The 23,823-nt window shown below is 42.7% G+C and overlaps 1 protein-coding gene across 1 annotated transcript in view; it reads left to right on the forward strand.

Annotated features, from left to right (window-relative positions):
- Nucleotides 1–23,823, forward strand: part of LOC106092389 (serine-rich adhesin for platelets) — an 829,314-nt gene that overhangs the window by 327,313 nt on the left and 478,178 nt on the right. The window contains exons 3-5 of the mRNA XM_059360349.1: nucleotides 15,853–16,321; nucleotides 19,117–20,172; nucleotides 21,616–22,782. Of these exons, the coding sequence (XP_059216332.1) occupies nucleotides 15,853–16,321; nucleotides 19,117–20,172; nucleotides 21,616–22,782 (2,692 nt within the window). The remainder of the gene's footprint in view (nucleotides 1–15,852; nucleotides 16,322–19,116; nucleotides 20,173–21,615; nucleotides 22,783–23,823) is intronic.

Raw genomic sequence — 23,823 nt, forward strand, 5'->3', positions numbered from 1 at the left:
TCTTTGTTTGCCTAAAAAGAGATACCGTGCAGAGAACTCGACAAATGCGATCCATGGTGGAGGGTATATAAGATTCGGCCCGGCCGAACTTAGCACGCTCTTACTTGTTATAGGTTTAACATATTTGCTCCAAATTTGACATGGATTGTTTAATAACCCATATGAAAACATCCGGTGAGGTCCATCAAAATTGGTTCCGAATAAGATATAGCTCCCACATTGTACTTATACAGTAGGAGTAGGGTATTATACAGTCGGCACCGCACAAATTTTGCCTTTCCTAACGGGTGTTGTATGTAAAAAGCGGTTAACCTTTTTCTATTTTTGACCAATAATTTTAATATTCATTTAAGAAATTTTTAAGTGGCCTTATATGGCATGCTCTCATCATACTATCAGCATGCGCCATCTTCTTTCGAATGCCAATGTCAATCGAAACCATCATCGATATTGATGGCCATATCCTTTTGCTTGCAAATATTTTCAAGCACATACCCTTGTTGTCCACACAGAAAGGTCTTTCATTTCAAGTGGCCACGTTTGAGGAGGAGCAAATGCAAAATTGTTGAATTTTATGAAATTATATTTCTCAGAAATAAAATCAATGAAAATATCAAATTTTTTTCTAAATAACATAAAAGAAACCACTTGACATTTTTGATGGCATTCCGAAAGTTCTGTTCTTAGATCTGATGATTGTAACGAAATAACAACGACTGGCTAATGTTGAATAAGTTTGAAGAACTGCACATTTATGTGTATTAAATTGAAAAGCTGATGCAGATAACAAGGACTAATGTCCTTGCACGAGAAATACATTTTTGTCGATTGGCGTATGGTAAAAGGGGACTTTTATAAAGGCCAAGTATTTGCATGAGGCTTGGGTTTGTTTGTTTGTATGTATGTATGTATGTATGTATGTTTGTTTGTATGTTTGTTTGTTTGTCGGTTTGTTCCATATAGCCTCAAAAACGTCTGAACCGATTACCTTGAGATTTTCTCAGATTGTGTGGATTGGTCTGGAAGAAAACATAGACTATTTAATTTTTTGATATTGGAGGGGGAGCGGACCCTCCCCCTTACCACAAAAGTACTTCCCAAAAAATGAAAGTGGACCGATCGGGACAATTTGCGATTCAAATGAAAGGTATTCAAGAGTGGAGTGCGAATTTCACAATAAAAGTTGAGTCCAAGCACCTGGGGGCCGCCCCAGCCCCAAAACCCCTTAAAATAGGGTTATTTGACGACCATTGTCGGTTTGTTTGTTTGTTCCACATAGCCTCAAAAACGTCTGAACCGATTACCTTGAGATTTTCACAGATTGTGTAGGTTGGTCTGGAAGAAAACATAGACTATATAATTTTTTGATATTGGAGGGGGAGCGGACCCTCCCCCTTACCACAAAAGTACTACCCAAAAAATGAAAGTGGACCGATCGGGACAATTTGGGATTCAAATGAAAGGTATTCAAGAGTAGAGTACGAATTTTACAATAAAAGTTGGGTCCAAGCACCTATGGGGCCGCTCCAGCCCCAAAACCCCTTAAAATAGGTTAATTTGACGACCATTGTCGGTTTGTTTGTTTGTTCCATGTAGCCTCAAAATTGGCTGAACCGATTACATTGAGATTTTCACAGATTGTGTAGGTTGGTCTGGAAGAAAACATAGACTATATAATTTTTTGATATTGGAGGGGGAGCGGACCCTCCCCCTTACCACAAAAGTACTATCCAAAACTAAAAGTGGACCGATCGGGACAATTTGGGATTCAAATGAAAGGTATTCAAGTGTAGAGTGCGAATTTCACAATAAAAGTTGGGTCCTAGCACCTGGGGGGGCCGCTCCAGCATCAAAACCCCTTAAAACAGGTTTATTTTTCGACCATGACAATATGGGACTCAAATAAAAGGTATTCGGGAGTAGTTTACGAATATGGTCAGGAAGTAGCAATAGGCTTTATAATTTATTAATAACGGAAGGGGGCGGACCCTCCACCGTTACCCCAAAAACATCAACCAAAATCAAAAGTGGACCGATAAGGACAATATGGGTATCAAATGTAAAATGTGCGGAAGTAGATAACGGATCTGGTTAATAAATTCATGTCGAAGTATAGGGGGTCACCCCACCCCCACAAAAACCGCCAAAATGGGCACATTAGCTAATCACGGATATATGGGATTCGGTTTGTTTGTTCCCTATAGACTGAAAAACGGCAGAACTGATTTTCTCGAAATATTCTCATATTGTGTAGGTTGGTCTGGAAGGAAAAATAGGCTATATAATTTTTCACTATCGGAAGGGGGGACGGACCCTCCCCCTTATGCCAAAAACACAATCCAAAATCAAAAGTGGACCGATCGGAACAATATAGGTATCAAATGAAAGGTATTAGAGAGTAGAATATGAATACGGTATTAAGATTTGAGTCTAAGTACCCGTAGGGCCGCCCCAACCCCAAAACTCACCCAAACAGACATATTGGACTTTCATTTGAATATGGGGTTCAAATGAAAGGTATTCGGGAGTAGATTTCGAATCTGGCATATAAAACCAGATCGAAGTATGGGGGGTCAAGCCACCTCTCAAAAACGCCAATACACCCATTATGACTATATCATAGAAGGCTGAAACTATTTTCTTAAAATTTTCATTGATTGTGTACGTTTGTCAGGAAAGAAACTTTGGCTTTATAATTTTTAGGTATCAGGTGGAGGCGGACCCTCCCCCTAACTCCAAAAACGCCACCCATGTCCGAAAGTGGTCCGATGGGTACAATAAGGGTGTCAAATGAAAGGTATTGGAGACCAGAAAACGAATATGGTATTAAAATTTGGGCCCAAGTACCCAGGTTAGAGCTTACCATTTACGGTAAATACATGGTCTTAAGAAGGATAGAATTACTGCTTAAAAATTTCAGAAGTTCAATAAACACTCACATGGGTCCCTTATATTTTATGGGACACTTCAAAATGAATAAATAAAGACTTTAAAGGAAACCTTTGCCAAACTTTTAAAAGTGGCAAGGTAATCCTCTTAGAAGGCATATGGTCCTTCTATTACAAGGCTTTGAAGCGCTGTTAACAGGCCTGATCTAAGTATACCTTATTAATTTTCCCACTAGGTATCCAGTAGCTGATGGTAGGGATGTATTGCGAAGGCAAGAAAAATATCTTTACCTCTTGGTGTAATTAGCGGTCCATGGCCCTCCGACTGTCCGTTAGTCCGTCCCTCTGTTCGTCCGTCCGTCTGTCTGTCGAAAGCACGCTTACTTTCGAATGAGTAAAGCTAGTCGCTTGAAATTATGCACAAATACTTTTTTTTAGTGTAGGTCGATTAGGATTGTAAATGGGCCATATCGGTCCATATTTTGATATAGCTGCCATATAAACCAATCTTGGATCTTGACTTCTTGAGCCTCTAGAGGGCGCAATTCTTATCCGATTGAAATGAAATTTTACACGACGTGTTCTGTTATGATATCCAACAACTGTACCAAGTATGGTTTAAATCGGTTCATAACCTGATATAGCTGTCATATAAACCGATCTTGGGTCTTGACTTCTTGAGCCTCTAGAGGGCGCAATTCTTATCCGATTGGAACAAAATTTTGAACGACATGTTTTGTTATGATATCCAACAGCTGTACCAAGTATGGTTCAAATCGGTCCATAATCTGATATAGCTCCCATATAAACCGATTTTGGGTTTTGACTTCTTGAGCCTCTAGAGGAAGCAATTCTTATCCGATTGGAATGAAAATTAGCACGACGCGTTTTGTTATGATATTCAGCAACTGTGTCAAGTATGGTTCAAATCGGTTCATAACCTGATATAGCTGCCATATAAACCGATCTTGGGTCTTGACTTCCTGGGCCACTAGAGGGCTCATTTATTATCCAATTGAAATGAAATTGTACATGACGTGTTTCGTTATGACTTCCAACAACTGTGTTAAGTATGATTCCAATCGGTCCATAACCTGATATAGCTGCCATATAAACCGATCGGGGGACTTGACTTTTTGGGCCTCTATAGGGCGCAATTCTTATCCGCTTTGGCTGAAATTTTCCATGAAGTGTTTTGTTTTGACTTCCGAAAACTGTGCCAAATATGGTTCAAATCGATTTATGTTTTGATATAGCTGCCATATAAACCCATATGGGATCTGCATTCTTGAGCTTATAGAGGGCGCAGTTATTATCCGATGTGGCTGAAATTTTGCACAACGGCTTCTTCCATGACCTTAAACACACGTGTCAAATATGGTCTGAATCGGTCTATAGCCTGATAAAGCTACCATATTAACCGCTCTTCCAAACTTACTTCTTGAAGCCCTAAAGGACGCAATTCGTATTCTAATTGGCTGAAATCTTCAGCCAATTTTTCAACATTCAATGGATTATGGTCTGAATAGGACCATAACTTGATAAAGCTCCAATAGCATAGCAAATATTTTCTTTTATAATTTGTTGACCTAAAAAGAGATACCGGGAAAAGATCTCGACAAATGCGCTCCATGGTGAAGGGTATATAATATTCGGCCTGGCCGAACTTAGCACGTTTTTACTTGTTGATCGTCTCGACGTTTTGAGTCGATCTAGCCATGTCCGTCCGTCCGTCTGTCGAAATCGTGATAGAGGTCGAACACGTAGGGCTAGCCGCTTGAAATTTTCCACAGATACTTAATATTGATGTAGGTCGTTGGGGATTGGAAATGGGTCATATCGGTTCAGATTTGGATATGGCTCCCATATAAACCGATCTCCCGATTTGACTTCTTGAGCCTATACAAGCCGCAATTTTTGTCCGATTTGGCTGAAATTGAGCATATAGTGTTTTGTTATGACTTTTAACAACTGTGCCAAGTACGGTCTAAATAGGTCTATATTCTGATATAGCTCCCATATGAACCGATCTCACCAATTGACTTCAAGCCACAATTTTTGTCCGATTTGCCTGAAATTTTGCATGCGGTGTTCTGTTGCGACTTCCAACAATTGTGCTAAATACGGCCCAATTTACTCTTTAACCTGATGTTGCTCCCATGTAAACCGGTCTCTCGATCATCCTTGTCCGGTTCCTGGAAGCATTAATTTTTGCTAGTTTGACGGCAGTTTGGTATGTAGAATAAATGTATGCCCCTCAACAAAATTTCTTTTGTATACATTTTTAGCAGAATCTTTGGTGGGCCCGAACGAACTTAGCACGCTTTTACTTGTTTCTACTCCTGTATTTCTCACAAATTGCAGTAAAATGTTCACTCCAACCTAACCTATGGTCGGAAATGGATATTTCGAGGTGTTGCAAACGAAATGAGAAAATGATTAAACCCGTTTCCTTCGGTGGTGGGTATAAAACTATGATTGATAAAAGCCAATTTGGGCCTCTACCGAACTCCAGAATGATGAGAAAACTAAGTGCCTGGTGGCAATTCAAGCGCAGATAGAGGTGTTCTCCCATTACCCTGTGTCTTCTCTTCGAGATTGCAGGGCAGTGACATCTCCTCCTCCTCGTCGCATACTTTGCGGAATTCTGGACCTGATATTAAGGGCCTGTCGTTGGAATGAAAAGTCAGCACTCTATCCAGTTATACATCATTAGCCCCTGTATAAGTGACGCCTTGTTGAATAATTACTTGGCTACAGGACCTTCGCCACCCTGAATCCCAAAATCGCTCGGTCATCTTCGAAAGCATTTGCCCTACCAAAAAGATCGCTCAGGAGTCACTGATTTCGTAGCATCAGCGGTTAATTCGCCCATCAGCGATCCTTTCGTGGCCAGCTCGTCGGTCGCCTCTTTCCTCGTCAACCCTTGATTGCCCAGTACATAGCAGAGCCTGGCAATCTTTCCCATGGTTCGAAGAAGCTCTTCGCATATTCCTACCAATCTCGACCCCGTATGGCCAACGCCGGAGCCTTCAGCGCCGACAGATAGTCTCATGGGGCCGCTACTTCCGTATAGACCTCAGTCTGAAAGACCTTGTACCCTGAAACCTGCAGAATCCCTAGATTCAGACATAGCTCTTTGAGGCATCCCCAGTCCACGTCAAAACTTTTGAGCTATTGGTCTTCTCTTTCAAATCCATACCCCAGAAGAGAATATCCATAGCATGTGATGGGCATTAAAGTCTCCCAGTAACAAGCGACCCAGGGAAAGGCTATCAGCACACTAAAGAGACACGAAAAAGTTTACGTCACTTAACATGCTATATGGTGCTGTAGTCTGGTGGACAACGCTGCAAAATATTTGAATATAGTTCAAAACTTAATCGAATCCACAGCTCGTGATGGTCATTGAAGTTTCCCAGTAATAAGCGACCCTGGGAAAGGCTATCAGCAAACTAAAGAGACACGAAAAAGTTTACGTCACTTAATATGCTATATGGTGCTGTTGTCTGGTGGACAACGCTGCAAAATATTTGAATATAGGTCAAAACTGTGTCAAATCCAAAGGATGGCTGTGCATCACAGCCACGCTCGTGACAATTTTAATGGGATTCGCTCTGAGATGAGCCACTTCCAGAACGAAACAATGAAGAGTGTGCATTTTAAGTTGTTTCGAACTAGAAATGGGTAAAATTGAAACAAAAATATAAAATTTATTTATCTCAGGAAATTTTGGGCGGATTTTAGAAAATTTGACATTCAAAGAAAGCTCAAAGCGATAAGAATACATTATAGCTGGTCTCACTTCTATAGCCTCATTTGTTCAGCTGTGGAAAGCGTTGTGGGAAGATTTTTCAATAAATACGCTAGAAGTGAAAATCGGGCTATTTATATGGCAGCTATATCTAAATCTGGACCGATTTCTATGAAATTCACCAGTAATGTCGAGAGTCATAAGAAAATCCTTCCTGCCAAATTTCGAGAGAATGGGTTAACAAATGACCATTTTATTGCATTATTACTGCAAATCGGACGAACATATATATGGGAGCTATATCTAAATCGGAACCGATTTTTTCCAATTTCAATAGGCTTCGTCTCCAGGTCGAAAAACATGCCTATGCCAAATATAAAGACTATCGGATGAAAACTGCGACCTGTAATTTGTACACAAATTAACATGGACAGACGGACAGACAGACAATCAGACGGACAGGCAGACAGACGGTCAAAGCTAAATCCAACCAGAAAGTGATTCTGAGTGGATCAGTGTACCTATCAATGGGTCTATCTCTCTTCCTTCTGGATGTTACAAACAAATTCACTAAATTATAATACCCTGTAGTGGTGTCGGGTATTATGAGTTCTGATGGATGTGAGAGGAGTGTCCCCTGTTCGTGGACCAATTTACATATCAAATCACCTTATACTGAAAATTATTTAAATGTTGGTACAATTTATCATCATCATACATTCGTACTATAATCTAATTTTCTAAAATGAACCCTTGACTGCTTTTGAGGTTCGCCTAAGTCTTCATAAATCTGAAAATATTTAAATTAATTTTATTACATTTTACTCTAATGAATTCATGACCATAAATCTCAAATATCTTTCTATTTGCACATTTCGCTGCTCATAGTTTACACCAAGCACACACTTCCCCTGGAACCCCTGGTAGTTTTAAAATAACACATCTAACTTTTGCTAATTCGAATGGCTTGACATTGTTCAAGTCAGCGAAAGGGGCAAACCAATGTTGTTGTTGTTGGTTTTGTTTTTTGTGCAATGAAAACTGTACAAATTCACAAAACCATCGCTTGGTTTATGGCGATTTTAGCTTAGATTTATTTGCTCGAATGTCCAAAATGGCCGGATTGACCTAGGAAAAGGATTTTCACTTCATTCGTTGTTCCATGCAGCAGCAAACCATTTAAGCTTTGTGATTCTCTCCCTTTCTACCTCGCTCTCTCTCTCCTTCATTCTTACAAAATCCATAGCCATTCTGCCATGCATGCTGCTATGCCATGCCATGTCCTCACAACTATTATCGCTTCCTCTTCTCCTCCTTTTCCCCCTATATTTTTTTCGGCGAAAGCTCATATCGGTATGACAATAAATCTGCAAACCATTTGATAAGAGTAACTCAAGAGATTCATAGAGGGCAACTACAGTGGAAGTAATCGTTCCAGCAACAGCAGCTGCTGTGAAACAAAACCAAAAAAGAACGAATCTTCTCCTATAAAAGTTAAGTGATATTCCTAACTGGCCACCAGGGTCAGCACCAGATTTGCAATCAGAGTCAACACAAGGACACAATTGCAGTGTTAAGATTGTAACAAAAAAAATTAACGTTTCAGTTTGTAACAATCTGTCAACAAAAATGCGATAAAAACGCATAACTTTTTCTATTTGCTAGGGTAACCTAAACTATAGCAAACCTCTTTCTGCTCTCTCTCTCTCTCTCTCTCCTTAGAGCAAATCATCTTAAGTTACCGCCACACTGCTTTAACAACAGCAAACTGCCTTACCATCAGCGAGCTGCTTTACCATCAGCTTTGTCCATGGGATGACTAGAACAGCCAATGTTGGGGGTGGGGTGAAAACACTTTAGCCCAGCAAACGGAACAACTTTGCTTTGCCTCCCATTTTACCTCACTCTCTCGCTCTCTCTCTCCCCCTCTATCCAACAACTTTAAAATAGTTATGCTCAGAGTTCAATTTAACAAACACCAAGAAAATAGTTATAATAATAAAAAGTGATTTGAGGTGGGTGGGTTAGCAGTTGCTGTTCTTTCTTTAATCTAAAATACAAACGAAATACTGTCGACGTTAGTTGTAGTTGTAGTTTAGTTAGTCCATGTTTAATGTGGAGGCAGCATCATACAAGAGAGAGCGAGAGAGAAAGAGAGTGAATATAAAGGAGAAGAGGAAAAGTTTATTAGTATTTGTTATAGAACAAACATTTATGCGATATGAGCAATTTGAACAGAGTCGTGGTCAATTTTTGTTGCCATCAAATTATGTTAAGGCGAGGTTGGATGGAGAAGAGGTTGCCCTGGTAGCCGAGTTGGTGGCAGTATTGGTAGCACACTCCGATTACCAGCGTAGGCCACCAGAGGCCTGTAGTGGAATTCTTTTAAGTGTTTTAAAGAAAATCGTTGAGTTAAAAAGCTATGACAGAAAGTTAACGAATTTGGTATTCAGTAGCCACTTTTAACGATAATCGCTACCTTTAAAATCAGCTGTTTTCGCTAACGAATAGAATATCGTCAACTAAAGGACGTACAAGTATTTGATGTTTACTTTAACGACTAGAAATAAAAAACATTTACAGTGGCTTTATGGTATTTTACTCTTGTTTTTTCATAAAACATTTAGGATACATGCCTGTCCGTCCGTCGGTCCGTCAGTCTGTCGAAAACACGCAAACTTTCGAATGCGTAAAGCTAGGTGCTTGAAATTTTGCACAAATACTTTTTGTTAGTGTAAGTCGGTCGTTGGGGTATGCAAATGGGCCATATCGGTGCCCATATAAACTGATCTCCCGATTTGATTTTTTTAGCCGATCGAAGCCTCATTTTTTGTTCGATTTGCTTGAAATTTTGCATGAAGTGTTCGGTTATGACTTCCAATGGCTGTGCTCAGTACGTTTCCTATCGGTCTATAACCTGATATAGCTCCCATATAAGCCGATCTCCCAATTTGACTTCTTCGGCTGTGCCAAGTACGGTTCGAATCGGTATCTGTGCAAAATTTCAAGAGGCTAGCTTTACGCGTTCGACCGCAATCGTGATTCCGACAGACTGACGAACGGACCGACATGGGATCGACATAGAACGTCGAGACGATCACGAATTTACATACTTCATCGGGTCTTAGACGAATATTTTGAGGAATGACTAGATTAGTACTCCCCCATCCTATGGTGGTGGGTATAGCAAGAGGATAATGAGAAGAATTGTGTAATATACGGGCCCAAGAAGTAAAGTCAGGGGATGGGTTTATATGGTTATGGGTTTATATGGTTGTGTCAGGTTATGAACCGATGTTGACCTTACTAAGCATAATTGTCGGAATCTATAACAAAACACATCGTACAAAATGTTTGCTAAATCGGATAAGAATTTCGCCCTCTGATTATCAAAAAGACAAGATCCGAGATTGGTTTATATGGCAACAGGTTATGAACCGATTTGAGCCATACTTAGCACAGTTGTTGAAAGTCATAACAAAACACACCATACAAAATTTTAGACAAATCGGTTCAGACTTGCGACCTCTCGAAGTTCAAGAAGAAAATCAGAGATCGGTTTATATGACAGCTATGTCAGGCTATGAGCCGATGTGGATCAAACTTAGCGCAGTTGTTGAAAGTCATAAAAGTCGCATAAGAATGGCCCCGTCTAGAGGCTCAAGATGTCAAAATCCAGATAGGTATATATAACAGCTATATAAGGTTATGAACGGATTTTAACAATACTTAGCGCAGTTGTCGGAAGCTATAACAAAACACCTCGTTATAAGTTTTAGTCAAATCGGATAAGAATTGCGCCCTCTAGAGGCTCAAGAAGTCAAGATCCAAGATCGGTTTATATGGCAGCTATATCAAGTTATGAAGTGATTTTGACCATACTTAGCACATTGGAAGTCATATCAAAACACCAGACACAAATTTTCAGCCAAATCGGATAAAAATTGCGCCCGCTAGGGGCTCAAGAAGTAAAGATCCAAGATCGGTTTATATGGCACGTATATCAAAACATGAACCGATATGGCCCATTTACAATCCCAACCGGCCTACACTTATAGGAAGTATTTTTGCACAATCTCAAGCTCCTAGCTTTACTCCTTCGAAAGTTACCGTGCTTTCCATAGACAAATAGACAGACGGAGAGACATAACTAGATCGACTTAAAATGCAACGCATTTTTCGCGTTGCTATGGTGGAGGGTTTTAAAAATGCATTTTTCAGATATGCACTCAAAGTTCTTTTTCTTATATCAAATTATGCCTAAATACAAATTTTAGTCAAAATCCACCCTTAACAAAAAAGTGCATATATATCCGCTCTCTAGTTAAAAGTTACAGATTTGCAGTACTGGTCTGTCCTTAGCGTGGTATCATAATGGAAAGCATTGGTCTGAGTGAGTCTGTTAAAAAAATATAGACTGCTGCTCTAACCTAACGCAATGTAGGTTGGCAAGAGGATTCAAAGCCTTTCCCATACCGCTATGGGCGTACACCAAGTATTCGTTGTACGGTCCCCACTAAACCCAGAATCAGCGAACTGAATCTGGATATAAACAGGGTAGTCAACGAACATAGGCGAAATTTGAGGCTGGAACACTGAGGAGCAATGTAACTTAGGCACCGGTTTAGACAAGTTGTGGTCTACTGTTAAGTCACTCTCGAACCCCGGTAGGCGGGATGACAGGACCTCAGTCACTTTTGGCGAAGTAACCGTGACTGGTCCGATGCGCCAGGTTGTTCAACCGTCAATTTATTGTGCATCCCGAGAGAGACAGGGCAAGGAGGAGAGCCATTCGCCGTATCCGTGGTCTCCGAGTCAATGAACAGCCATCACAAATTGCCCGTGAGGTAAATTGGTCCTGAGGTCCAATCAAAGTTGAGTAGGCGGGATGACAGGACCTCAGTCACTTTTGGTCTCCGAGCCAATGAACAGCCATCACAATTTGCCGTGAGGTAAATCAGTCATCCCGCCTACCGGGATGATAGGACCTCAGGACCAATTTTGTCTACGTAAACGTGACTGATTCGAAGAGATGCGCCAGGTTGAGAGAGAGCCATTCGTCGTATCCGTCGTCTCCGAGCCGATGGACAGCCATCCCAATTTACCGTGAGCGAAGTTACGAAGGTCATTCGTGGCTCCAAATCATCCAAGTCGTTGGACCCCGAAAGAATCTTTGCACTGATGCTGACGATTCAGGATCTACATGGAGTTGAGTACCTTACCACTGTCCTCAACCTGTCTTTGAACACTCTTATAGTTCCCGATATCGGGAAAATGGGCAGAGTGATCCCGCTACTGAAGCCTGGAGAAGACCCGATTGTGGGAGAGTTGTACAGACCGATCTCCCTTCTCCCACCAGTGGCAAAGACGCTTGAGGCATTACCCCTCCCGAGCCAAATGCAAATTTTGCCCATGAACATTCCACCAAGGAACAAAAGCAAACTTCTCACATCAACGAGTGCAGTCCGATTCAAGTATTAAGCTATCATTGACCTCCTTTTTATAGCCGAGTCCGAATGGCGTGTCACAGTGCAACATCTCTTTGGAGAGAAGTTTTACATGGCATAGTACCTCACAAATGTTGCCAGCATTAGGAGGGGAAAACCACCGCTGAAAATTTTTTCTGATGGTTTCGCCAGGATTCGAACCCAGGCGTTCAACGTCATAGGCGGACATGCTAAACTTTGCGCTACGGTGGACTTCACTCCCTCCCGATCCTCGTTGAAGAATTTTCATTCTCCGACCATTAACATGGATTTCGAAGACTGCATAGCACAACAACTGCTTTGCACATCTGCATCACCGCACACATTTGCCTTGGCTTCAATCAGCCCAGGCCATGTAAAGGGACTATCCTCGTGGCACTGGACCAATCGAAGGCATTCGACACGGTGAGCCATGCCAAACTATATGAGGACATCGCCAACACGTCCCTCCAGCCAATAATCGAATTATCTGTGTGGTCGCCATTCATTTGTGGAATTTAGTGATAGGAAATCGAAGCACCTTAAAGGGAAACAGGGAGTTCACCTTGGCGGGGTGATATCTCCGGCACTGTTTAACCTCTATCTATCATCCATTCCACCCCCTATAGATGGTATAGAGATCGTATCATTTGCGGCCGATTGCACGATCATGGTATCATACCCCCCACCCATTGTTGACATCTGCGATAGGTTGAACGTCCACCTCAACGAACTGGCCTCATATTTCGCTGCAAGAAGATATCTGCTACCAAATCTTCAGCCACATTGTTCACTACAAATACGCGTGAGGTGAATGCTGAGCTGACTGTGATGTTCGATGGAGAAATGATTCCGACCATCAAGTGTCCCAAAATACTTGGCGTCACATTTAACAGCTCTTAAACATTCTTCCCACATGCCACAGAAATTTGCGAAAGTAGAAACAAGGTCCTCAAGTCACTTGCCGGCAGCACTTGGGGTGCAGACAAAAAACCTTGTTGACCACGTACAAAGGAATTTCGCCGTTCTGTGGTAAGTTATGCAGCGCCAGTGTGGTCTCGTCAGCTTTGTGACACGCAGTGGAATAATATTCAGATCTGTCAGTATGCCGCCCTCCGAACTGCGATGGGCTGAGTTCTCATGTGCACCACCTCCATCAGGAGACAAATATCCTGGCAAAGCGAAGACATAACTACATGCTGTCTAAGCAATACCTTTTGGGCTGTTATCGTAGAGACCAGCCAAATCATCATCTTCAGATGATGATATCCACCGCCCAGAAGCCTTAAGGTAGATCTACATGATCTAGAGCGTGGAGTTCAGTGCTGCAAGAGAGTACCTCTAGATCAAGCGACATATCAAGCAGATCTAGACAACATCCATGCAGACACGATAGCAGATGTGGTAAATGGCTACCAGGTGAATGTAGTCCTTGGAGAACGACCGCCTTTCATTGCACCTGAAGAAATTTTCCTCCCCCTGCAAACCAAAGTAGTTCTGGCTCAATTACGTTCCGGCAGATGCAACCGCCTCAACTCCTACAGAGCTAGGATTGATGCCGACGTGCAAGATCAGGGACCACGGGATACACGTCACCTGCTTAACTGCCCAGCAAGACCCACTCGACTCAGACCCACTTGACTCAGACCCACTCGACTCAGACCCACTCGACTCAGACCCACTCGACTCAGACCCACTCGAGTCAGACCCACTCGACTTAGACCCACTCGACTTAGACCCACTCGACTCAGACCCACTCGACTCAGACCCACTCGACTCAGACCCACTCGACTTAGACCCACTCGAGTCAGACCCACTCGACTCAGACCCACTCGAGTCAGACCCACTCGACTCAGACCCACTCGACTCAGACCACTCGATTCAGACCCACTCGACTCAGACCCACTCGACTCAGACCCACTCTACTCAGACCCACTCTACTCAGACCCACTCGAGTCAGACCCACTCGACTCAGACCCACCTCGACTCAGACCCACTCGACTCAGACCCACTCGAGTCAGACCCACTCGACTCAGACCCACTTGACTCAGACCCACTCGACTCGGACCCACTCGACTCAGACCCACTCGACTCAGACCCACTCTACTCAGACCCACTCGAGTCCGACCCACTCTACTCAGACCCACTCGACTCAGACCCACTCGAGTCAGACCCACTCGACTTAGACCCACTCGACTTAGACCCACTCGACTCAGACCCACTCGACTCAGACCCACTCGACTCAGACCCACTCGACTTAGACCCACTTGCCTCAGACCCACTCGACTCAGACCCACTCGACTCAGACTCACTCGACTCAGACTCACTCGACTCAGACCCACTCGACTCAGACCCACATCCCTCTGGATGGGGTGCATCTTAGTAACAGAGTTCCTGCATCTTGACACTGAACAGAATCAAGCAGACGAAAGATAGAACACAACAAACTGCTACAACAACAACGTGTCCTACACACGCTGCTTTAACTTGCAGCACCTATTGTGCATTGTGTAGACCCGTCGTGATGCCGAAATCCATACTGATCTCCTTTCTACCCCTCAGTATTAGCCTTTTTTCGTAACCATTCGAGTTCCTCAGTGCTTTTTGCGCTTCACTGTTGCCCTTAACTGGGACTGTAGCACCTTTAGTGGCTTCACATTCACAAATGTTTATCAACAACAGTCCTCTGATCTTATATCCAAGACATCTGCCCTCTCATATCCATATGATGCAGTTTCCGCCATACTCAGGGAAGGCATTAATCTTCTGCTTACACTCCAAGGCCTTTCGTGATGATATTCTCGGATTGGACTCGGATTATTTGCAAAGATGTTCATACCAGACGTCTTTGGCCACACTTGGACGTCACCCCACGCATTCTGGAGTGATACAGGAAATCTCCTCAATCCCATGGCAGCCGGTTGTACGTAACGGATTGACCCGATGAAAGCCTTCATCGGCAAAGGCTGCCGCCTCAGTGTACAACACACTGCTACAAGAACAACAGGAAATCTCCTGGACTTCCGCCTATACCACGTTATTGGGGTCAGGCAGCTGGAACCGGAACTCGGTCTCCGCATCCTTAATGTAGAAATCCAAACTTGTTCTCCCCACTACATTTGAGCCATGCGTGTAACATAAACTACCAAATATCCGTCAAACTAAAACGGCGCCGCTGGCATCTTTGTCTCTTACTTGACCTCAAGTGCTATCTTAGGTATCCGATCCGAAACCTATTGGAATCCAGTTTCCAGGGTGCCATTGTCTTTTTGGTAGGACCATCTTCCCGTTGTATGACTATTCCATCTTCTGTCCACTATGCCATACTTTAAGTCTCATCAAATGTTATAAGACTTCATGTGTATGAAATATGTCATGTTCCATTCTGGATATACTCCTTCCAAAAACCTACGTCACTGTTGAGTCTCTGCAAAAGCCAAACAAATAAAACGAACTTTCAACAGAAACTGTCTTTGTCATTGAAAATGGAAAATTAAAAAAAGAAACGGACGGAGGATTGCAGTGATAATAATATCGAGAAGTTTTGCTCTTTTTATTGGGAAAATTTCATTTTTATTAGCATTGTCAAATATTACGAGCTACGAGCTTTATTAGAAATGTCTTTGACATAACATTGCCAAAAGCCAATTAAAAAGAAGAAAGAATAACTCAAGCCAATAAACATTGAATTAATCTTAAAATCTAAAAGTCCATCATAACTTTTTTTGCACTTCTTTACTTTTAGATCTCTCCAATGATGAACTGGATAATGATGATGATGATGCTGGCTCTTCGGAGTTCCTCAACACCAACAGTTATCATCCCTCAACGTCGCCCTTCAAAAGTCAACGCCAACGCTCTTTAACTCCCGATCGCAATGAATCACACAGCTCCTCGAGTAGTTTGCGCAAGCAACGTTCCCTAACACCAGAATCACGTTCTCTTACGCCCGAGGATCGTCGCAAAAAGGGCTCACAATTATCACTAATGGGTTCGAGGCAAAATTCCAGTTCACGCAGCAATACCCTGGAGCGGAATCGTGAGAAAGTCAATATCTCTCGTAGTTCTTCAAGTTCGAGCTATAGTGGCGGGGAGCATGATAATCATGGCGTTGGTGTTGGTGGCAGTGCCATGAATGCGGGCAGTAGCCAATATCGCAGATCGGTGAGCCGCAATGCCAAACAAGCTGAGGAACATCGGATACGACGATCGAGGTGAGTTAATAGAAATTTCTTCAAGTTTCCAAATATTCTTAAGGGCTCCCATGAGCTGCTTAGGTTTAGGAGAGAGATATTAGATATAACTCAAAATGGGGAGAATTGGTGAGTTGGAGTATTTGAGGGTTTTTGTGGCATACGAACCCAACAAACTTCTTGAACAAAGGTATAAAGGTATACTCTGGATGCAAAATGCAAATTTGCCCATGAACATTTCATTCTCTCATATCAATGAGTATTGTTCGATTCAGGTTTAAGCTCGAAGGAGGATCTGAAGATCACTAAGATCCCATTTATTTCTTCTGGAGGGTTGGGACCGACAGATCATGCGTAGCGAGAATCCTCTCCAGCTGTTGAGCCCAGCATCTCACATTGGGTAGGCAACCGATTGGGAGCTGGAGGCTTCGTTCATGCGTAGCGAAAATCCACTTTAGCTGTCGAGCATAGCATCTCAGAATGGGTCGGCAAGCGACCTGAGGGCAACCCATCGGGAGCTGAAGGCTTTGCTCATGCGCTGCGGAAATCTTCTCCAGCTGTTGAGCCCAGTATCTCAGAATGAGTGGGCAACCGACCTGGGGACTACCGAGCACCCGGAAATTGAAGGCTTTGTTCTCAAAAAGCGGAGTACATTGGAGCTTGATGTGTGAATTGCACCAGCGAGATAAGAAGACCAAATAAGCGGAGATAGCCTTTCGAAAGGTGCGCTTTTACTGATTGTATGTAAAAGCGAATCGGAACTCACACTACGGATGCAAAATCCAAATTTGTCCATGAACATTTCATTGAAGGAAAGGGAGCAAGCTTCTCTCATATCAATGAATGCTGTTCGATTCAAGTTTAAGCTCGGATGAGGATCTGAAAATCACTAAGATCCCATTTCATTCTTCTGAAGGGTCGGGACCGACAAAGCATGCGCAGCATCTCAGAATGGGTTGGCAACCGACATGAGTGCTACCGATCACGTGGAAGCTGAAGGCTTCATTCTCAAAAAGCGTAGTGCATTGGATCTTGATGTGTGAATTGCTTCAGCGAGATAAGAAGGTTAACAAGTAAAAATGCCTTAAGTTCGGCCGGGCCGAACTTTGGATACCCTGCAGCTCGGGTATATTTGTAAACCAACTTTCGTCATAATCCGGTTAAAAAGGCATAATTTATGCCTGTATAAAAACCATATCGAAATATGACTCGATTTGGATCAACTTCAGTCGTTATGGCAGATATATCCAAATCTGGACTGATCTGGGGCAAATTGAAGAGGGATACAAATCACGGTCCCAAATTTCGGCGAACGATGCCAAATAGCCCTACACAACTCACTGGCCCAAATTTCGGCGAAATCGGACTATAAATGCGCCTTTTGTGGGCCCATGACCTTAAATCGAGAGATCGGTCTATATGGCAACTATATCCAAATCTGAACCAATCTGGGCCAAATTGAAGGATGATGTCGAAGAGCCTTACACAACTCACTGTGCCAAATTTCGGAAAAATCGGACTATAAATGCGCCTTTAATGGAGCCAAAACCTTAGATCGAAAGATCAGTCTATATGGCAGCTATATCCAAATCTGGACCGGTCTGGACCAAATTGCAGAACGATGCCAAAGAGCCCTACACAACTCACTGTCCCAAATTTCGGCGAAATCGGACAATAAATGCGCCTTTTGTGGGCCCATGACTTTAAATCGAGAGATCGGTCTATATGACAGCAATATCCAAATCTGGACCGATCTGCGCCAAATTGAAGAAGGATGTCGAAGTCCCTAACACAACTCACTCTCCCAAATTTCTGCGAAATCGGACTATAAATACGCCTTTTATGGTGCCAAAACTTTAGATCGAGAGATCAGTCTATATGACAGCTATATCCAAATCTAGACCGATCTGGGTCAAATTGAAGAAGGATGTCGAAGGGCCTAACACAACTCACTGTCCCAAATTTCGGCGAAATCGGACAATAAATGCGCCTTTTATCGGCCAAAAACCTTAAATCGAGAGATCGGTCTATATGGCAGCAATATCCAAATCTGGACCGATCTGGGCCAAATTGAAGGATGATGTCGAAGAGCCTTACACAACTCACTGTCCCAAATTTCGGAAAAATCGGACTATAAATGCGCCTTTAATGGAGCCAAAACCTTAGATCGAGAGATCAGTCTATATGGCAGCTATATCCAAATCTGGACCGATCTGGGCCAAATTGAAGGATGATGTCGAAGTCCCTAACACAACTCACTGGTCCAAATTTCGGCGAAATCGGACAATAAATGCGCCTTTTGTGGGCCCATGACTTTAAATCGAGAGATCGGTCTATATGGCAGCTATATCCAAATCTGGGCTGATCTTGGCCAAATTGAAGGATGATGTCAAAGTCCCTAACACAACTCACTATCCCAAATTTCGGCGAAATCGGACTATAAATGCGCCTTTTATGGGCCCATGACCTTAAATCGAGAGATCGGTCTATATGGCAGCTATATCCAAATCTGGACCGATCTGGGCCAAATTGAAGAAGGATGTCGAAGGGCCTAAGACAACTCACTGCCCCATTTTTCAGCGAAATCGGATAGTATATGTGGCATTTATGGGCCTAAGACCTTAAATCGGAGGATCGGTCTATATGGGGGCTATATCAAAATATAGTCCGATATAGCCCATCTTCGAACTTAGCGTGCCTACGGCCAAAAAAAGAATCTATAAAAAGTTTCAGCTCAATATCTCTGTTTTTAAAGACCGGCACCCTCTTTTCAATCTAACCTTACATATTCTCCGTCTCTCTCTCTTTCATTCTAGGTCCCTTCAATTAACCGAACGCTCACCGAATCGTGGCCACAAAATGGTCGTCTGCGTAGGACAAACCCATGTCAATTCCAATCAACCGCCCATCTACCAACAGGCCAATATACGCAACAATCAAATGGGCACCATGCCCAGCAATAATTTTCCGCCCACTATACGCACCACTGGAAAATCGCAATCGATACTACTGGGAGCCTCCAATGGTGGCGCTAAGGTGGTGCGTCAAAGCGACATCGATAAAAGTCGATCCTTCGATTTCGATTATTGCAATTACAATTCACAAAACAATGCCATGAAGAGTCAACACAGCAGCAGTTCGTTGTTGGGTAGTGCGAGCGTCTTGAATCGCGATGGGGGAGCTATGAGACTGGATTTTGATAAATCGCGTTCCTTTGATGATGATTATCGTGAGGCCACAGTGGTGAGCAATAACAATTTGAATGCGGCGGCTATGCGTTATTTGCAGGCAGCAGAATCAACGGAGCGTAGTCATCAGCGCATGCGAAGATCCTCGCCAGTGGAGGGTATGGGCAGTGGTGGCGGAAGTGGTTCACGCAACACCAGATCCCCTCAGAGTTCGGGCTCTTCGTGCAATAACTTGAGTGTACCGCGTCAGACTACCAGTCCCCAGAATTATGGCACTCGTTTGTGTGATCACGAGATGACCTATGATCTGATGCGTAAATCCCTGGATCGTTCACCCATAATGGAATTCCGCAGGGGCGATAGTGCGGGGGGAGGCAGCAGTGGAGGTGATTATGATATCCCCCTGGGCATGATGAGAAATCGTGAGACCATCAACTCGGGCGGCAATTCCGAGTTGAATTTCATGAATAACGATGGCCGCATATATGAGCATGTGGGTTCGAATTCTCTGAAGCAGCAAAGATCATTGCGGCGTACACACAGTCCCAATGAGACACACTATTCGCTGGAGCGTTCACATGCCACATCGTCGCGCGACGAAATGACACCGCCCGATGCAGGAGGTGACTATCGCAATGAGTACAACGATATGTATCGGCGTACACGCAGCACCAATCGAGGAAGGTATTGAGAAAATTTAAATGATAATGAGAATTGAATTTAGTAATGACTGAGACATGTGCATGATGATGAAGATGATGATGATGATTTGTAGAGAATTTGTTTGCTTTACATGAATGAGATTTGTTAAGGAAGAGAGCAGAGCATAGCCAAATTAAATGATAAGCAATATATTTCTCCTTAGCTCTAGTTCTTGCTCTCTTTCGCCTCTCATCGCAATCACTGACTCTCACTCACTCACTCACATGCCAAAATTTGTGTAACGCTATCCCTGCCTAAACACCACCACCACCACCAACCCTAACTGTAACAACAACTAACCATGATGTATGAGCATTTTGTGAATGAATCACCACCACCACCAACACACCTGCAAAGCAAACCAACTTTTTCACCAAAACTAAATTTGTATTGAAATTCAACACACCACGCTGTGGTGGTGAATTAAAACTAAGCTAACTAAGATGACTTTTGAAAAACTCTTTAAAACAAAACCAAAAAAATTAAATAAAATAAAAACTAATCCAAAACAGAAATAAATGAAGCAAAAAAAAAAAAAACAAATCTGTAGTGATTCCCTCTTTTTTAACCAACTTGAACTAACATGTAACTTTAAGTGTTGAAATCTCCAAAAAGAGTAAACCTTAACTATTGAACCCACTCCCAGAGATAACCCAAAGAAATTCACCACATTGTGTTTTGTTTAAGAAAAAAGACTGCTTGGCAAAGATTAATTAAACCAAAATGAAAAATGAAACCAAACAAAAAAAAAATCGTAAAAGTATTAGAAAAAAAAGAAGATTTTCAACACACCTGAACTTTTAAGGATCAACTAACAGTAGTAGTATGTATGAGTAACTAAACTTTAAAACAATAACATAGACTAAGAGCAAGAGAAGGCGGTTAAATATAGCCGCAAGTATTAAAAAAAAAACTAAATTAAAAAAAAAAAAACAAACCCCAGAGAGTCTGTAGTGCTGTAATGTTAACTAATAAGAAACTCACCACACCACATTTAACAAAGAATTAATCAATAAAACGTTAACTGATATCCCCTAAAAAAAAAAAAAAAACAAACAGAACTAAGCTTTAATCTTGATTGGTTTTTCAATGGTTTTACCTGGTACACATCACAATGAAACAGCAGAAATACAAATGGTTTTCCCACTAACTCACCTCAATGGCTTTGTGATATACAAAACTCACCACTAACAAAACTCACCTTTTTTTAGTTTCTATTTTTTTTAAATATTTTTCTTTTACCTCAATGGCTTTGTGATATACAAAACTCACCACCAACAAAACTCACCTTTTTTTAGTTTCTATTTTTTTTTAATATTTTTCTTTTTGTTTTTTGCTTTTTCTTTTCATTTTATTTATCACCATTCCACCATCACCCATTACAATCTCTCACATTCGGTTTGTGGGGAATATATATATATATAGAGACTTACACCCCACCAAATCAATTGCAAATTTCCATCAACCACATGGCAAAACAGCTTCGCACATCACAGCCACCGATAGGGTCGTATGTTCCCAAAACACTGCTGAAGCCTATTGTGCCTCTTTGCCACGTCAGTGTGGTGCCTGTCGCCATGTATCCTTTGACAAGCAGCATGACTATTTGAAATCCTTGCCTTTGAAAAGGAGAAATCAAACAAAGTTATGCTCCTCTTCCACCACAACCTCGCCTTTGCCCCATGGTCTAAAACACTCGCTATCTCTCAATAACTTTACCCCTCAAAGTCGGGATTCGGAAAAGGCCGCTGCCATCAGAAAATCCAATATTTCAATGGTCAAAGTTAATGTAAATTCCAGCTGCACAGCATTAAAGCACAATGAAGAGGGCTGCAAAACAAACATGGGCTATGTCAATATTGTGGCCGCACGCCAGGAGGGCACAGAACAGAACTCATCCGCTGCCATGAAAAGTGGGCTCTCGGCAATGGCCACAAACATGCGTCCTTCAAACAACAGCAGCATAACACAATGGACATTGCTATGCAGAAATGCCACTGCCTCATGCAGCAGCTCTATATCCATAGGCCCTGGCTCAAATTCCTCTACCAGCTCCTCCTCGTTGACACCATCAAAGGCAGCTTCTCCCGCTGCTGATGCTGTTGATAATAAAAATAATAAAGTCATAGATGATGATGATGGGCCATTCAACACCACTACCACCACCAACACCAAAACCACCAACACCAAAACCACCAACACCAACAATACCTATGTCAATGTCAAATCATCAAACGGATGTCCAAAGCATTCGTTGGCACCTCTCTCTAGCGCCTCTGTCTCCTTGGCAACAAATCAAACATTGGTAGTGCCCCGTGTCATTCCATTAGCTGCCACCTCCACCTTGGTATTTTTAGGTGATTTTGAAATGCCTGTCACAAGGAATCGCGATGATGATGATGATGATGATGGTGACGATGACGCCTATGACGATGACGATGATGATGATGCAGATTTTTGTGACATTTATAAGACAAAGAAGGATGACGATGTGAGTGTTCATCAAAAACCAGGCCATAGTGACATTCCCAGTCATCCAATACAAAGAAGGCATTCCGAGGGTGCTGTTACTATTAACAACAGTTTGGCAAGGTAAGTTTCATAGCCTATTTTAGTTTGAAATATTTGGCAAAAGGTTTTTTTTTTTTTTTGGGAAGATTTAAAGTTTTTGATGAAACTGCCATTAATCTTGTAAAGAAATCACTTGGTAATAAAATTTGACATATTCGACTACAGCCATTGGAAGGGGGAAGAAAATTCTTTATCTAGTTGTATGACTTAAGATCTAATGCAGATCTAAGCCCCTAGTAACATGGACGGAATAATATATGCACCCTCTTTTCAACCTAACTACAGTCTAACTTGGGTTTATATCCTTACAATGCACTGTGAGGCCAAAGCCAGGGGTGTGAGGCAACAAATCACTGGAGCAAGTTAGACCTACAAAATTCCGTGCAGACAGATCAGTATGCCATGGCAGCCGGTTGTATGCACCGGATTGACCCGATTGAACTCTTCATGGGCAAGGGCTGCCGCCTCAGTGTACGTGTTCGTCTTTTTTCGTCATGGAAGAGGCACATCCCGGAGGGCCTTCTCCGTGCCGGGATTGAAAAAAACCCCGAACCCTGGTTGTCTTCGGTTTGCCAGTACCGCCTTCATCATCATCGGTCGGTGTCGGTGAGGTGTAACCGCTGCATGGAGTGGGTACATTTTCGATCTTGCTCTGGCCTCACTTCACTGCGGGAGTATAGTCATAGTGGATATGTTGCAAGGTGCTGTGCGAACATAACCAGAATTGGGTCACAAGCCTCGCCGTCGTCGTCTTCTGCGTCCTCGTCCTTGGACTATGTGACCCCTGAACTATCCCGTGCGGCAATATACGCAACAGCAGCATACCAGCCCCAATATTGCCAGGCCAGTGCCAGGAAGTGTATCATTCTCCGTCGCAAGATCGATGAGATGAGTCGCAGCGATCCAGGAGACAAAGCTGACCAACACCTGCAGCTTCCACAGTTGTCACGGTTACAATGTGCTACGTCAGAATCGCTCAAGGAATGGAGGTAGGGAATTGGCCTTTGTGATACAGCATTCGGTGCAATATGGACCCAAATGGCATGCGCCTGGCGCTAGTGA

Source organism: Stomoxys calcitrans, chromosome 1, assembly GCF_963082655.1.
Source record: "Stomoxys calcitrans chromosome 1, idStoCalc2.1, whole genome shotgun sequence".
NCBI lineage: Eukaryota > Metazoa > Arthropoda > Insecta > Diptera > Muscidae > Stomoxys > Stomoxys calcitrans.